The sequence below is a fragment of the Pipistrellus hanaki genome (genome assembly GCF_964339955.1).
Source record: "Pipistrellus hanaki genome assembly, chromosome: 4".
Taxonomy (NCBI): domain Eukaryota; kingdom Metazoa; phylum Chordata; class Mammalia; order Chiroptera; family Vespertilionidae; genus Pipistrellus; species Pipistrellus hanaki.
In genome coordinates, this window is record NC_140506.1 from 35,696,175 (window position 1) to 35,714,533 (window position 18,359).

The 18,359-nt window shown below is 39.3% G+C and overlaps 2 protein-coding genes across 3 annotated transcripts in view; both read left to right on the forward strand.

Annotated features, from left to right (window-relative positions):
• The window catches only part of POLK (DNA polymerase kappa), a 57,453-nt gene extending 55,840 nt beyond the window's left edge, over positions 1–1,613 (forward strand). For both annotated transcript variants that reach the window (XM_084880449.1, XM_084880448.1), the window contains one exon: positions 38–1,613. In XM_084880449.1, coding sequence (XP_084736575.1) covers positions 38–122 — 85 coding nt within the window. In that variant the 3' untranslated portion in view covers positions 123–1,613. The remainder of the gene's footprint in view (positions 1–37) is intronic.
• Positions 1,614–6,564: 4,951 nt separating this feature from the next.
• Positions 6,565–18,359, forward strand: part of ANKDD1B (ankyrin repeat and death domain containing 1B) — a gene marked incomplete at both ends in the record, with an annotated part of 31,355 nt that continues 19,560 nt past the window's right edge. Inside the window, 6 exon segments of the mRNA XM_084880842.1 lie at positions 6,565–6,808; positions 9,900–9,943; positions 9,945–10,004; positions 12,386–12,484; positions 16,332–16,623; positions 16,626–16,639. Of these exon segments, the coding sequence (XP_084736968.1) occupies positions 6,565–6,808; positions 9,900–9,943; positions 9,945–10,004; positions 12,386–12,484; positions 16,332–16,623; positions 16,626–16,639 (753 nt within the window).

Genomic DNA, 18,359 nt, shown 5'->3' on the forward strand with positions numbered 1-18,359 from the left:
TTTTTGCATTTTAATTTTTTGTTGTTTTTAATTCCAGGTCAGGATCGATGACAAAATCCTCAACAACAAAGAAAATAAAACCAAACAATCCCAGACACACCCTGGATATCTTTTTTAAGTGAACATTGAACATTTTATCATTAATTTTTAATTGAAACTTGTTTTTATAATCACTGAGCTATTCTTCCTCATTTTAAGTTTACAGATTCATTTAGTGAATGACCAATGCAGCAATCCCTCCCAATGATATTTCCTATACATGAATTTGGAATATCTACTAATTTACTTCTGTATACCTTTTTGATATCATAAGAATTACACTTCCTGTTAGAAATATTTTTAAAATGAGAAATTAAGGAATGAGATCAAAAATTGATTTCTGTCTTCATTAAGTTTTATAGTGAATATAAAACCATCTATTTGTAAGGGCTCTCAGAGGTTCACTGAAACCTTTTTTAGCATAAGAACTTTTCAGGACTTAACCATTTGTTGGCACTGGTCTGCTATATTTGATCTTAGTGTCTTCTACAATTTTGTATATTATTATTTTAGCTCCTCGTATCTTCAGATACCTCATGAGCATTCATAATTAATATTTATCATGCATTCTATGAAGAATATTAGCTTAGCAGAACTAGCATGTGTGGTTCTGTTTCTTTCGGGATAATAGTATCACAGTATCATTTTCTGTGTTAAAAAATTTTGTTTAAGTACGACTATTCATTTGATTTTTTAAATTAAAATTCCTTCTTATGCATAAGCACTTGATCCACTTTAAAAATGTTTTGTCTGATATAAAGTAATTATTTTTTATCTAGAACCTTAAATGGCATTTATATCTGTACTCTGCACAATCTGTAAAGAATAAATTGTACACTCACTTTATTTTTATATAACCTTCTGGAGAAAAATGTAGAAAAGATGTATGTGTATTATAATAGCTCATTTATCTTAGTTATATTTATGTCATGTTTTTATTAATATTTATGAAATAAGACAGCTTAACAGTAAGTAGTTAACTTAAGTAGTTTCTCCAGATAATTTAGTGCTATCAGTAAGAGTTTTTGTCATTAATAAGTATTTAATTGAAACATGAGGATGATAGTCATTTTGTGGCTGCTTTAAAGAAACAAATCTTTTGTTTTCTTATATTTCTTGTGTGTTTTTTTTTTTAATTGTAGATAGCACCATATTTTTTTCTTCCTTCCCCCAAGTTTATATTTATTGTTTTCAATATTAAATACTAAATTATTTTCATTTAGATGATTTATTTAATTGAATGCTATTTAGTCATATTCCTATATAATAAAAGGCTAATGTGCAAATTGTCCCCTTGACCAGGAGTTCGACTGGGAGTTTGACCAGGGGGTGGGGCAGGCCAGCCAACTGCCTGCAGCCTCTCCCCCCAGCTGGCTGTGCCCTCCTTCCCACCCTCATTGTCCCCTGACCCCATTTGGGAGCAGGGCTGGTTGGTCAACTTTCTGAGTCCCCTTCCCCTGCCCAGCCCAATTGGGCCCCAATCGGGGTGAGCTGGCCAGATCCCACCCATGCACAAATTCACGCACTAGGCCTCTAGTTTAATAATAATTCAAAATAAAATTTAAAATATGTGGCCGATCTTTTAGTCTATGGTTTTCTTTCTTCCCACTCTTTTTCCACCTTAGTGCTCTTACTCCTATTTTCTTTGCTAAAAATTCTCTTCACATCCTTTTCTGTTTAATCTAATTCATCCAACTCATTTTCTTTTGTACTATAATTTTCTTTGAGGCATTTTTAGAAAATATAACAAAGCTACAAAGTATAAGCACTTATAATCTTATATACTTAATAGGGTCAGAATATAAGGAAGGACTTGGGAGAACATATTTGTAGCACAATAACTGAGAAAAAAACTAGTATCCAGAGTGAATAATCCAGAATATATAAATGAATTCAATGAATCAGTAAAAAGAAGGGGAAAAAAGACAGCCAATAAAAATTTGGATAAAAGACTTTATTTTTTTATTTTATTATTTTATTTTTTATTTTATTTTTTTTAATATATTTTATTGATTTTTTTTTGCCCCCCTCCCTCCCTCCCACACATCCCCTCCCTCCCCAGAGTTTTGTGTCCATTGGTTGTACTTATATGCATGTATAAAAGTCCTTCGGTTGATCTATTATCTCCCCCAGATCTTCCTCCCCTCCCCGCTGTAATTTGACAGTCTACTTGTTGATATGGATAAAAGACTTTAAATGGCACTTGACATAAAAAGAAATAAGAATGGCCAAGAAACATGTGTATATTCTCAGCCATTTTAGTGATAGGGAAATGAAAAGTTTTTACTTTTACACACAGAGGTATCATTACAGCCCTACCAGATGCACACAAATGAAAAAAGGGTCCATTGTTCTGTTCATGATTTGGAGCAACATGAACTCTTACTTTTTGAAAACAATCACTTTGGAAAACAGTTTGCCTTTGTCAACAACCCAGCAACTGCACTCCTAAATATACACCTTTCCTGGTTATTTGTTTTTACTTTTTTAAAAATATTTTTTCATTGATTTTTAGAGAGAAAGGAAGAAGGGAGAGATACAAACATCAATGATGAAGGAATCATCGATCAGCTGCCTCCTCCATGCTCCCTACTGGGGATTGAGCCTGAGACCTGGGCATGTGCCCTGACCAATAATCGAGTCGGTGACCACTTGGTTCATGGGTCAAAGGTCAGCCACTGAGCCACACTGGCTGGGCTCCTGGTTATTTTCTATTTGTCCTCCATATCACACTTTGCCCTTCAGTACCCTGCTTTATGTCCAGCAAGGTATCATGGCAATGGGGAAGCCACTGCAGAAGACTTGAGGGAAGAAGAAAGGTGAAGTTGGGTATTTATTCCTTCATGTACCTTTTTGTTAAGTCCTTTGACCTAAGGTCACAGCCTCTTGTAGGTGTGCATCTTCATATTGCATTCTCTGATCGCTCTCCAGGTTCTAATGATTCGTCTTTCCTCACCTTTTCAGCCTAGGAGTGGCAACAGAGCCTAGCTCTTAATGGTGTGCTGCACTAGCCTTTATGGTTCCCCCATACCTGCCCGCACCTGTAGAGATGGTCCCTTTATTAACCTCATCTCAAATTACAATTTCTTTTTTTCTGCAAAAACCCTAGCTAATACATTGCTCTGGGAAAACAATTGAACATATTCCCTAGGAAGCACATATAAGAATGCTCATAGTAGTACTGTAATAGCCAGGAATTAGAAATTAACTAAATATTCAGCAGTGGTGGAATGGTTAAATTCTATCGTTGTATATTCCAACAATAGATTTCTACACAGTGGTGAAAGTAGAGATATATATATATATATATATATATATATATATATATATATATTTATATTCAGAATGTGGGTGGATATCAAAGATAATGTGGAGCATAAGAAGCAAGTCATAGAAGAATGCCATCAGTATGATTCCATTTATATAAAATTCAAAACAAAGCTAGACTATATTGTGTTAAAGGTGTATCCATATGAGATCAAGGTATTTTAAAAAGCATGAGTGTTGTCCCAATGGTTGGAATAATGATTTCCTCTGAGTGAAGGTAGGGCAATGGTACATGGAGCTTCTGGGATGCTGGCAGTGTTCTGTTCCTTGTCTTGGGTGGTGATTGGATGTTCATTAAAAAATATTCTTTCAGCTGTACAAATATATTTTATGCACTCTTGTTCATATGTGACCTATATCACAATAAAAAAAAAAAATGGTAGAAACTGCTTTGTTCATCTGCTTTTCCTCCATCTCTGCAGGCTCCTAGCTTCAATAGAGGAAAAAGTACATTTCTCTCTTCTAGGACTCTGCTGAACACAGCAAGAAAGTGCTATCCTATACCAACACTTTGAGTTTTTCTTCTAATACTTCCCCTGATACTACAGCCTCAGTCAGCATGTGGTCTGCCTTCCAAAGGACAGCAGTTGACAATTTGACCTAATACTTTGTCACCATCAAATATTTCACCAGCTTTTCAGCCAGTGATATTTGTGTCCTCACTGCCCAAAGTCCTCCCTCAGACACTAAGCCAATTCTCTATATTAGGTTTTGTTACTTGCAGCACCCTACTTTCTGTATGAGTTCGGAGTTTCACTTCAGTTATGATTACAAAGGCACAAATAAGAGCTTTTTAAAAAAATCGGTTTTAATTTTCACTTGAAGCCTCCGATTTTCTTGGCCTCACGCAGTCGATTTGAGGTCACAAGATGGGCTTTTCCACATCCAACCCTCCACGTGAGTTCCAGGCAGGAGGATGAGAAAGTGAAAATTAAAAAAGGGCAACAAATTTGTTCCTCTTTAAGGAGCTTTCCTGGAAACCCCACATAATTTCCACATATCTCAAACTGTCATATTGTAGGACAGCTAATAAGGATTCCCCATATAAGGAACCGGAAAATGGAGTTTTTAGCTGGACCCATTGCCACCCCAAACCGAATCAGGATCTGTTATTAATTCTACCTGTACCATAAAAAATTCCTATTGAAAACTAGATAAATTATCACATTGGTGAAATTTTAGAAGCATTTATTTGGGATAACACAAGGGTGCCCTCTTATTATTTTGTTGGAGGCCCTAGCCAATTTAATAAATAATATGAATGAAAACTGGAAACAGAAATAAAAATAAAACTTTATTGTCAGTGTATTTGTCTACATTTTTTTTCAAATCTAGATTTAATAAGAGTTTAACAAGGTTATGACTACAAGATCAATATACAAAATGAATAGCATTCCTAGACCATAATAACCAATTAGAAGATATAATAAAAATAATCTCTTATATGACAACAATCTACAAGATACCTAAATGGTAGGTATCTATCAAGAAATATGCAAGAACTTGGGAACTACAAAATACTACTGAAAGGTCATTAGTACATCTGAGGAAATGAAAAAAAGTGACTTCATGATAGGAAAGGTGATAAAACTATTCTCCCCCAAAATGTTCTATAAATTCAGTGAAAATAAAAACAAAATCCCTCATGTTTTTTCTTGGGAGTTAAGTAGATCCTAAATGTTATATGGAAAAGCAAAAGCTCAAGAATAAGGTAGAAGGGCAGGTCCTATTACATGCCATGATTTTTTATAAAGTTATAGTGACATTATTATTAAGCTATCTTGTTACTATAGCTTTATGACAAATCTGGGGCACAAAATGTTCTTTTGTTGCATAATTAAGAAATAATCACTTTTGCTTTGTAATATATAATTGGGTTAGCAGTTTAAGAAAAACCTTAATAATATGGTGAGAATTGGAAACATGATTCCATTTATTAAGTAAACCACAATATTGAACTTGTCCCCCTTATAATTTATGACAGTGTTAGTATTTCATTGTTGCTGTCTACAGAAGGCACAGGGTGACAGAAGATAATCCAGAAGCAAATGGTGCTAAACCTTTCTAACTGCAGCCTCTAAAATTGACTATAATTTCAAACTCACACATACATATGTATACATAGATATACATGCATTACACACACATACACAAACTCTGTCAAACTCATGTCTACTATTGAATTTTGTCTACCTTTGTGGGGCCTCTTGAAAACATCCACTACTTTCTATACCTTTTATCACCCCTTAGCAGTTACCTAATCTCTGGCTTTCCAATTTTCATCAGTTTCTCTCCTCTCTCTCTCTCTCTCTCTCTCTCTCTCTCTCTCTCTCTCTCTCTCTCTCTCTCTCTCTCAACATTTAATCACTTTTATTTATTATTTTTGTTAATCCTCACCCAAGGACATTTTTCCATTGATTTTTAGAGAGAATGGAAGAGACAGAGAGAAATATTGATGTAAGAGAAACACATCGATTGGTTGCCTCCTGCAGGAGCCCTGACCAGGGCCCCGGCCAAGAAGGATCCTGAAACCAAAGTACATGCCCTTGACTGGAATCAAACCCGGGATCATTTGGTCCACAGGCTGATGCTCTATCCACTGAGAAAAACCGGCCAGGGCTCTCTCCCTTCTCTTAGGTCTGTGTACCTGCGAATCTGTGTATACTAGTACACATACAAAAAAGGTGGGCTAGTTCGGCGTCAAATCTAGTTTTGTTATGAGGGCTCACATTTTTTTTTTTTTTTTTTCATTCCTAGAAATATGCTGCACTTCCAATGGGACCGCTGGGGCCATTCCACAGGTGTGAGCTGGTTTTATTTGGTTGCAATCCATTAGACACGTTATGGGATTATCCTTCAATATTCTACTTTTCTTGCATATTATTAGAAATTAAGCCAGGCACATGTTTGCCCAAAGTAGGTTACTGTGTCTCACCAATTCGTTATTATATAAACTACAAGAAAGTGATAATACCCAAGACAAGGAGTCCAGTAGGTTACAACTGCATTAACATGGGACACCCAGGCTTCTACCCCAAGAGAACTTGAGAGTGTCCCTCTATTCCAAAGAAAATCCTGGAAGCCCATGTGGAAATGGTTTAATACTGAAGTTCCAGTGGTGCTGGTTAGGATCCAACCGCCACAGTTCTCAACACTGTAGGAAGAATCGCTGGAGAATGCGCTGGGCGTTTCCTCGGAATGTTTTTCTTCAGAGAAAACCACGTCCTGTCACGTGCCCGCCACACCTGCGCGGACCTCACACCTGAGCCCCAGCCTCACACCTGTGCCCGGACCTGCGCCCTGAGGCCGGGCGGACATGCAGCGCAGGGGGCGCACCCCGGGTCGCGGAGCTGCCACCCCAAAGGGGAGACGTGCGGGGCGGCCTTCCAGGAGCCCCAAGCAGGAGGAACATCAAAAGGAGGCGGTGGCAGCTCCGAGCTCCGTGAGTCCAGGGCCAGGTCTGCACAGTCTGGCGGGGGCGGGCGGACGGGGCGGGCAGGGGACCCCCCTCCCCTCTGCGGACCCCAGCCTCAGCCCCTGAACCCACCCCATCCCTGTTGGGTTCACATTCTCAGTTTGGGCCTGTGCTGTGAACGGAAGGAGCGTGTTCTTCCCACATAAGGAAGAGAATTTTTATAGAAGTGATTAAGCCCTTTTTACAAATAAGGGTTTTACGTGCTATTGTCTCATAGCCTGACTCATGTGCTGATTTATTGTGTGACTTTAAGTAAGTCAGTTTTCTGTGCTTAAGTTCTTAAAGCAGGGAATCCATTTATAGTATAAACTGAGCCACGTTGGGAAGGAATGTGAGGTTAGGAGACAGTTTGAGGGGGAGCGTGCCCTGCAGGGATGATAGCATTGCTGAGTGTGTTGAGGGGAATGAGTAAATGGTTCAGAGAAGAAAGGGGATAAGGTCTAGGAAACTGATATATGAAATAACCGATGAGAAGGGGTGGGATTCAGAACCCAAGTGAGATGTGACAAGTAGAGTAGTTTTTGAGGATGAGCAGGTCAAGAGTATGACCCTGGAATAGGGTGACTGAGGTCAGATAGAAGGTAAGATTATTAGGGCAGGGAGCAGGGAACCGAGACATTACAGGGTGGTAACAAGAGTAGGGGTGGCTGAAACTCGGTTTGGCTCAGTGTATAGAGCGTTGGCCTGCGGACTGGGGGGTCCCAGGTTCGATTCCAGTAAAGGGCATGTACCTTGGGTCCGAGCACATCCCTGGTAGGGGGTGTGCAGGAGGCAGCTAGTCGATGTTTCTCTTTCATGGATGTTTCTAGCTCTCTATCCCTCTCCCTTCCTCTCTGTGAAAAATCAATAAGATATATTTAAAAAAAAAAAAAAAAAAAAAAGAGTAGGGGTGGAAGGCGGGAGGAATCCAGGTGATAGGAAGAATGAAGACACTCCCTGGTCTTTGATCGGACTTGGTGGCATTACAAAGAGTCCCTGGTAGAAGCTAGGGAAGCTACTCAGCAATACATCTACAAAGCCTCTCGTTGAGTCCTTTCTTGTTGGAGATGGTTTATTGGTGATTTCACATTTTTCCAATTCTGACTTTATCCTCCAGAGCTGGGGTTGTCCTCTGTGAGCCCTCTCCTCCCCCACATAAAAATAAATAAATCAATCCCTAATCTTCTCTGGGCTAGGTAATGTGTATATGAATGTGTATATGTGTGAATCTACTTTTATCTCCTTTCATATAAATGAGGATAAAACACGTTCATCCCTTTTAGCCTTTGTATATATTTATATGATGTGCTGGATTTTATTTTATTTTTTCACTGAATTTATTGGGTTACATGTACCTATAAAAGCCTAAGCAACCACTCGAGCATTTGAACTGTTTGATCGGTAGGTATGATGTGCACTGACCACCAGGGGGAAGACGCTCAATGCACAGGCTTGGAAACATGGAACAGACTAATGAATCTCAGAGGGAAGGGGAGGGGGAAGGTGGGAAGAGATTAACCAAAGATCTTATATGCCAGTGTTTCCCAAAGTGTGGTGCGCGTACCCCTAGGGGTACGGGAAGAGTTTGGTGGAGGTACGCGTTACACCGGAGTTTGGTGGGGATATGCACTGCACCGTGCTTAGCTGCGCCTAATTCTACGTTCTCATGAGTACGAGGGGTACTCAGCCTTACGAAAATTATAGAAGGGGTACACATATGTCAAAGGTTTGGGAAACACTGTTATATGCATACTAGAGGCCTGGTGCTGGGATTCATGCACTGGTAGGGTCCCTCGGACTGGCTTGTGGGGATTGGGCCGAAACTGGCAGTCCAACATCCCCTGAGGGGTCATGGATTGCGAGAGGGCACAGGCCAGGCAGAGGGACCCCACCAGTGCATCGAGTCTACTTGGTTAATAAAATTATACAGGCTTCAGGTATACAATTTTACAATACATTATCTGAATATTGTAGTTTGGTTTACAATCCCAAGTCAAGTCTCCTTCCATCACCATTTATCTCCCCTTTACCTTCTACCTCCCCTCACTTCCCCTTTTTCCTTTGGCAATCACCATGCTGTTGTCTATGTCTGTGAGTTTTTCTTTGCTTAATCCCTTCACCCCTCTCACCCAATCCCCAACCCCCTCCCTTCTGATGGGCCGAAACTGGCAGTCCAACATCCCCTGAGGGGTCCTGGATTGTGAGAGGGCACAGGCCAGGCAGAGGGACCCCACCAGTGCACGGAGTCTACTTGGTTAATAAAATTATACAGTCTTTTGGTTAATAAAATTGTCAGTCTTTCCTCTGTATTTAGAAGTCTGTCTCCAATTTATGAATTTGTTTTGTTAATTGTAAGATTCCACATATAAGTGAAATCATATGGTATTTGTCTTTCTCTGACTGGCTTATTTCACTTAGGATAATACTCTCCAGGTCCATCCATGCTGTCACAAAAGGCAAAATTTCTTTTTTTTTTTTTAACGGCCCAGTAATATTCCATTGTGTGAATGTACCACAGCTACTGATGGACAACTTGGTATCTTGGCTGTTGTAAATAAGGCTGCAGTGAACATAGGGGTGCACATATTCTTTCGAATTAGGGATTCAGGATGTGCTGCATGTTAAAGTTTTACTTTGGCAGGCCTGGCATCTGCACAGGGTTCTGCAGACAACACTTTTATCTCTGTGTGGAGCATTTGAGCTGCTCCCCGTCTAATCTTGTATAAACATTTTATAAACAACGTCCCCTGGGGAGTCCCTGGCCAGCCCCCAGCCTCCCGGAGCCAGATACTGCATTGCTGACTTCAGGGTGGTCCTCGGGAATCATTGTTTGTTGGGACAGGGGATATTTCTAAGCGTGTGAAAACACTTGTAGTGCGAGGAGAAAGCAGCATCTCAGCACTACAGCTTTATAAAACATTGAAGCAAAGTGCCCGTGTTCAGAATGGCAGAATGAGAAAGGCTCAAGCCTGCAGTTTCAAGTCTTTATAGAGTGAAAAGGTTTACCAAATGAGGTTTGTTTTTGCCTCATCCTCTCTAAGTCCCCACCCCAGGTCACGCTTTGCTTGCTTGCTTTCAGTATTGCCAAATGAGAGAAGCCTCCAGAATGGTGCCAAAAGCAATAAATTTGGATCTTAGGGAGAAGCAGTTTGAAAAGAAGGTTAACGTGAATGCTGTGAACAATGTGAGCAGAATTCACTAATGTGACAGTGACTACTCTAAGGGTGGGTTGGGTTTACACAGGTTCACTGACATATAGTAAAAATAAAAAGGATTGTGCTGGATGAAGTGAGGGAGATCTCCTTTGTCTGTAATTCCAGAGTGTTGGTGCGAATGGCGAAGTCAGCACTGGAATAGGCTCAGAACTGGAATAGGCTCCAGTTTACCTTACAGAGGGGACGTGCAGGCGGCCTTCATGCACGTCTGTGCAGTCTGCGGGTGGCCAGCAAAGCCACTGTCAAGGCTGTGGGCCTGGGCGTGGTCCTAGAGGATAGGCTGTGGCTGACTTTGGCCTCACACATTCTGAGAAGGCCAAAGTCACCTTTTTTTTTTTTTTTTTTTGCTACATCTCTGGGTTGTTTTCTCCCAGTTATGTCCTGTGTGTTTGGTTCTCCCACATGTAAAATCTAAAGGCAGCCCCATACAATATGAAGAAGTGAGGAATTTTAACTACAATTGATTAAGTTTTCTGACTCTGGCGTTAAATGGGGGCTCCCTAAAGAGTGTGAACTTCAGGTTCCACTGCCCCGGGCAGTGAGGTCATAGAAACTGAAGTCTTGTATCATATGCAGGGGAAGGATGTTTAGTGTTTAGCAGTTATTCACGTGTGTGTCAGTATGTGAGGGGATATGTGTTTATGTGTATATTATGTACATGTGTGGGTGTCTGATGTGTTACTGGTATATATATATTCATTGTATATATACCTGCTAGAAGTACAAAATTTTGCATCATAACTTTAGTAACAAAAAGTAAAACAAAACAAAAAAAAAGGAATCAAGGGAAAAAAGGAGAGAGAAAAGAAAAAGCAAGGATCTTTGAAACTGTTGTCTAGGTTAATTGTTGAATAAGTAAAGCAATAATAATTTTTTACTGTAATCATTTTTCCAGGAAATAGCAGGAAATAGATTTAGCAGGAAATAGATTATTCAGTATAATTTTATAACCATTTCATTTTCTTTTTACATATAACTTCCTGATATTTTAAACCATATTTTTATATTAAAGTACTTGGAGAAATAGTACAACCTAGACCACTTTATAGTTAGTATGGCAAATTATTACAAACTCCTGGTGAATGGTATTATTCTTTATAATGACATCTCTATTAGACCTGTTTACAGTAAATTGTTGACATGGTTACTTGTAATGTTCCTTAAAATCTGGGATGACAGAGATGAAAAACTGTAGGTGGTTTTATTGAATTATCTTGGATGCTGTTTTGACTTGCATTTTTATTCACAAATAAAGTTAAGGGGTTGTATAAGCCCAAATTTGACATATTTCAACATAGCTCTAGAGTTCGGGCAACATCAAGATAAGTAATGTTTTGTCAAACTTAGTTTATCACCAGTTTAGCTACCAAGGAAATCAGATGTTTAATTTAAACGATTCTCATATTTTTGCAATAAATTTTTTAAATATATGAAACAAAGGATAGTAAATCAATGCCCAGGCACTTTCTTTGGAAGCAGAAAACAGTGTCTAGAAAATGGGAAGTATGAGACGAGTTTTATTTGCAAGCAAAGCATCCATTGTTTGAAACACTTTAAACTGTCTCTGGATATCTCAGGAGCACCATAGTGGCTTTCCTTTGAAGCAAAAGATATCCATCGCTTTCTTTTTTTTATTCTCACCCGAGGATATTTTTCCCATTGATTTTTAGAGAAAGTGAAAAGGAGAGAGGGAGACAGAGAAAAGCACCAATGTGAGAGAGATGCATTGATTGGTTGCCTTTCTGCATGCCCCCAGAGCCTGCAACCGAGATTCGTGCCCTTGACTGGAATCAGGCCCAGGATCCTTTGGTCTATAGGCCTACGCTCTATCCACTGAGCCAAACCAGCTAGCATCATAGCTTTCTTTCTCTGTGCCTATTTCTTTCTCCTTTCTTCCCCATTCCCTCCCTTTCAGAAGAATTTGTTTGCTTCAGTAAAATTTAAAGTCATAAAATTGCAGACGAAAGACCACGTACGTATGTATTGAAAATCTAGGAAAACTTTTGTTATGCATTATCAATATATTCTAACCAGAAAACTTACCATTTTTAATGATTGCATATGGGGAAAACACAACTTTTACTCTAATTGGAAATTCATTCTTCTGTTACAAGCAACGACGAGTTATGCAATAGATTTCAGCGTGGGGCATATCCTCCAGTGGACTGCCAAATTCTCTGGCATTTCTGATAATAGATGGAAGCAACATTATGCTAGATACAATTCTCACTGCTTTCCATGGGAAAAACGAATAGAGAAGTAATAAAAATACAAGCACCTGATACAAACTGGCATCTTAGAAAAGGCTAAATAAAAATCAGATTACTGAAAACACAATGATGTTCCTCAGAGGAACCGCACAGGCCTGCATTTTGCAGTGGGGGCAAATCATTTATCTGTGGCGGAATTCTTGCTTAATTGCAAGGCCAGGGTGGATGCTGCTGATAAGGTAAGCTCCTCTTCCTTTGGCAGAATGAATTGGAGCAGAACAAATGTGGGGGGAAACCTGGTCGCTCCAGTTATCTTTTCTTCACACATGCACAAAACGTTTCCATTGGCAGTATTCATTTTGGAAAGGTCTCTTTGAGAATATATGTACCCATATTATGAGCTCTGTATTTGGTGACTAAATTGTTTATCCATTGCCTATAGGACTTAGGCTTTTATTTATTTTACCATATTCACATTATGGCTAATGGCATGCATTTATAAAAAATAAAATGCTTGCTCAGAGTATAATTTGGGACATGGAAGATAGAAGCTAACTGGCCTCAGGGACATTAAATCTTGACTTTGCCCTGTGAACTCTGATAAAGCAATAAGGCTTGTGTTCGCTTCGGGAGCACATATACTAAAATTGGAATGGTAGAGAAGATTAGTATGGCCCCTGAGCAAAGATGACATGCAAATTCCTGAAGCATTCCATATAAAAAAAGAAAAGAAAAAAAAAGAAAAGAAAGACGGCTTAATAAACTTGTAGTCTATACTAGGTACCAGTCTTAGAATTTGAATATTTAGTCCCTCAAACTTGCAAGAAAAGTAATACTATAATAATTAATTTACAGATGTGGAGTCTGAGAAAGACTAAATAGCTTGCCCCCAAAAATTACGTCTAAGAAGGGGTGGAGGCAGGATTTGGACCTGGCTTAACTGATTCCAGAGACCATCCCATTAACCCACAAATCAGCCAATGTGTCTGCTCAGATATAAAAACCCATCGTGAGTATTTTCCACCCACTTCTCCCAACTTTATCTGGTACTCCACAGAGCTAGTCTACTTTCTCTCTGAAATGACTCTTCGGAGGGTAAAGGCTCAGCATTGCTCTTCCTTCATGTCTTCAGGACTTGGGTTTAGTGTGTTCTTAGTAAGTCTTTGGAAGGTAAATGAATGAGGTCTGTTTAAACCAATTGATCATTTTGTTGGTTTTGTTGGCAATTATAGACGTGGTCTAGACAGACAATAAGAGAATTTCTCCTTGTTTCACCAGTAAGGTACATCCCTCTCTATTGTATTGCTCTGGTATTTGGGGGCAAGTACCAGAAGCAGAATGAAAAATACCCTTTTTAAAAATTTGACACCAGAAGCATTCCAACACTGTGAGTGTAATAAGTTGTGTTATGGTAATGGTACTTAAAGAACATGTATTTTAGGTCTGGAACTTGTTGCTTGATTATGTTTCAGTGTTAGCCTGTCGGAGGAAAGAGAGGTTGCTGCCATTGCTGCTGCACTCGCCAGCTGTGAGCATGGTTTCTGGCTAAGCAGCACTCAGTGTGAATCATAGCAACCAATTATTCTGCTGTTTGGTAGTATTAGCCTTTTATTATATAGGATAGGTTTTCATTTCTCAGGTGTAAGTACCTAGGACTGAGATTATTGGGTCATATAGTAAGTGATATACCAGAAGCTTCCAGACAGTTTTCTGGAGTGGATGTTCTATTTTCATTCCCACCAGCCATTTAGCAGAGTTGCAATTGTTTCTGCACAATTGGAACTCTGCTATATGGCTGGTGGGAATGAAAATTTTTTAATTCAAGCAATGCCATGTTTGGTCCAACCTGGCGGCTTCTTTGTTTGGTTGAGGATCTCTGACTTTGACTTGGCTAATCTGTTTTGTAAGTAATAATAAAAACAATTTATTCAAATAAAGTCTAACACCTGTTTGCAAAGAGTCAATAAATGAAGCCCTTCACCATCAGTATTTATTCAGTGCTTGTTGTGGGTAAGTCTCAATGCCAACTTCTGGGGATTCAACTAGATACAAGTTCTTGCCACTCAAAGTGTGGTCCTGGACCAGAAGCACTGGTATTACCTGGGAGCTTCTTAGAAATGCAGACTCTCCAGCCCACCCCTCACTTTTGAATTAGAATCTGTGACTTAACAGGATCCTCAGGTGATTGTGTCTGAAAGGACTGGCATGAGATACAGTCCCTGCTTTGAGGGGCCTATAACCTCTTAGGGGAGCAAGGACCAGGATATAACAGATGTGTACCAACTGAGCCACTGCATGATATGGATCAAACGCATAGCCCAGATGCTGAGGACTCCAGGTTCAAACTGGGTAGCATTCCAGAGTCTTGGGAAGAGGCAGAATAGGTAAAAGGGATCTTTTCTTCCAGGTATGAACAAAGGACCCCAGGTAGAGTGCACATGATGCTCAGAGAATAATGACCATCATCTGCTCTCAGAACTTCTTATTTCTGGGGAACTCCTCAAGAGCAAATGCTCCCAGGCGAAGTTATTGGCCTTCTCACCTATGACCAGATTGGTAACGAGGACAGGTTGTTAGTGGCGGTGGGCATTTGATACTGCACAGAGCACTGTGGACCGACAGTGACGTAATCCATGACACATGATCATAAACTGTCTCGGGCGTGTCAGTTTGATAGTATAAGACTTAGTTTTAGACAGTTCTCTGGGGGAATGAACATCTGTGAGCGGTGATTCCTTGACTGAGGAACTGGAACTCCAAATTTATGGCTTCAGCGACGCGAGTTGTTTGCAGCTTGAATTCCTGGCTTTTGGATTTTATGGTCAGTGTTTGAAATCTTTAAGTGTTGGTGGATTGGAAATTAGGAGTGACCTCTTAGGGAAATTTTGAGCTCCTATCAAAATGTGATGTATCCTCTATCCCAAATACTTCTGACCCTTTTTTTTTTTTTTTTTTTTCATATTTGAAACTGGACTTAGTGTTATTGAATATAAAGCATTAATTGTAAATAAATGGGAGGAACTGTGTGTAGGGCACATTTCTTGAAGAACCTCAACTAGTTATTGTACATTGCTGTTCCTTGAAGAAAAGAGTACATTTTCTTTATTTACTGGAATTGTAAATATTTAAATAGACTATGTAGGCCTAACTGCATAATACACATAGCAACAATATAATATTTTTTACCCAAATGCTTTAAATTTATAGTTTGTTGAATACACAGATGTGGAACTTGCAGATATGGAGGACCAACTATATATACATATATACTTATGAGTTTTTCTGGTCATTGCTTGTTTTATAAAAATGGGATAATGTTATATTTTATCTGCATCTTATTTTTTTTTTTACATTTTAACAGCTACCTCATAAAAAGCACTCCAAGTCAATTGTTATAGCTCTAATTGATGATTTTTAATGGCTGAATGATATGTTCCCTAATTTGTTCAGCATTCCTATATTGGTAGACATTTACCTTGCTCCCAATTTTAAGGGTTAAAATTAATATCCTTGTTGATATAACATTAGGTCTTAAAACTTATTTTCATGGGATAGATTCCCAGAAGTGGGATTGCTGGTTGTATTTAAATTTTTAATAAAGATTGCCAGATTGCTTTAACTATAATGGTTTCATTTTCCACTGACACCCTTTTTTGGTACATTTTTCAATTGGTTTAATTGTGTTTTTCCTGATGTTTTGTAAGAGTGCTTCATAGATTAAGTAATGATTTATCTTTACTAAGAAACATTTAGAGAATCAATCCTTTGTTTATGGACTTTATCAACAGTCTTTCCTTTTATAACTTCTGGATTAAGATATTGTGCGGTCTAGATTTTCTTTTAATATATTTATTGCTAGTGTGCTTTTGTGTGTTTTTGATAAGATATAGAAGTTAATTTTATTTTCTTCCCAATGGAGAACCACTTGTGCCTGTACCATTGATTTGTTTTCCCCATAGAAATGAAATATCATCTTTGCTGTATATGAAATTCTCTTCCCGTTTCTTAATTTTCAACAGTTGACTATTAACTTGGCTTTTGGTGACTTCAGATCATGTGTTCTTTTCTTCTCTCTTCTTGGGAAAGCATGGCTTGACAGTAATTCACCTTGCAGCCTGGTCTGGAAGCCTTGAGGTCATGCTCATGCTGGTTAGAGCTAGAGCAGACCAGAGAGCCACGAATCAGGTCGGTATGTGCATCACGCCTGGACATAAGCTGTCACCTCACCGTGCAGAAGGGGAGGTCTTGAGATCACTATGTGATGATCTCCTCTACCGTGGCTGCCCTCGGGATGGAATGAAGGCCCTTACCTTCGCAGTTCAGAGCAATAATGTGCGCATTGTGGAGTACCTCATTCAAGATCTGCACCTGAAGGACCTGACCAGCCTGATGAGGTGTGCTTGCTGTGGTAGGATGAGCCTCACATACACCCCTAAAACTTTCCCTTTCTTTCTGCCCCTGCTGGAATGCCAATGCAGCCAGCACAAACCTGCAGCCTGCTCCTCCATCGCCCTGGCAGAACCATGGAGCAGAAGGGAAGTGCGGGTGCTGGCTATTGCCCTGGCTCCGGCATGCGGGAGGGCAGGAGGTAGTAAGGAAGCCACCAGACCCCCTTTTCCCTCTCCACTCCCTCATCCTGGCAGGGGTGTGGGCAGTAGCCACAACTGTTTGGTATTCACAATGGGTAACCACATTTTACTCTATCATGCCAGCCTCTTAGGAATGTATTTGACCCAAGGCTCTACAGTAATGAGCCATGGAATATAATTTGTGGCTCTCTGGCCTGCTCTAGCTCTAACCAGTTTTATCATATTTGTCTATGTTTCTTTTCTTTCCATAAGGAGATAGAATAACAGCTACCACTTTTGAGTAGTTATTAGTGTGCTGCATACAGAGGAAAGCTACTTGCATTCATTATTTCAGTGAGAGGCTAGAGCCTGGCACACACGGATGTTAAACAAATCACTGCTGAATGAATGAGCTATCCTCTTCATCTGCACAATAATTTCATAATGAAGAAAACAGCGTGCTCATTGTTAAAGGTAAGGAGGTTGAGGCTCAGAGAGGCTAAGTACTTGATCTGAAGTCCCAGAATTGGAAAGTGAAAGAGCCAGGTGGTGTGTTCAGGTCTGGCTGACTTGTGACCATGCAGCACTGTGTCCCTTTTCAGATGACAGTGGCCATTGCTAGGGATTATCTTTTCTCTGGAATACCTCCTCAGCGTTTTTCATAGGATATAGCATTCTCTGTGAGGTTGGCTTTTTTTTTTTTTTTTCATTTTTATTTTGAATGAAACCACCTTTTTTTTCACTGTGCCCATAGATCCTGAAAAAGAGTAGACTTTGTCTATGAATTGATCAATCCAAATTTCTTACAGTACTAAAAGTGGACTCAGAGATACTTCTCTCCTTAGATGACCCAGTGGGCTGATTATTTTATTTTCCATAAAAATTAGTCAGCAATATTTACTTCATTTTACTTCTTTTGAAAAAACTTGTACATTTTTTTCTTGACCTCAGTCTAAAAACAACAATAATAAAAATGATTTCTTCAAATAAAGTCTATAAATTTCTTTTACTTCCTCTCAGCATGACTAAGCAACTATACATTTATAGCTTGGAGGCAGAGAGACTTGGGCTATGGTCTGGGAATGTATTATCTATGTGGCTCTGAGCAAGTTCTCCAACTGCTGAAAGCCTCAGTATCTCCGTCTGTACAATGGGAATGATGAAACCTACTTCCTGGTAGCACCAAGGGAGTGATTGGAGGGGGTTGACCTCCATATAATTTTTTTTTTCAACAACACCCAATTTCTTGATGTAGATAATTGATATTTTGCCAATTGTTATGTAAAAATAGCTATGCTGATGAGCTTCATGGTGAGCCATTCCATCACCCCTTTCCAATCAGACACTAACCCTAAGACATTCTTATGTAGCAAATATTGGAGCAGCTACTGTTGGAACACTTAAATGAGTTAACGACTAAAGCACTTAGCAAAAGGCACTTGGCACATGGTAAGTGCTCACTAAATGGTAGCCATTTATTACAATTACTATAGGATAAAGTCCACTATCTGATTTCCTCAAACTGATAATTACAGAGATAGCATCT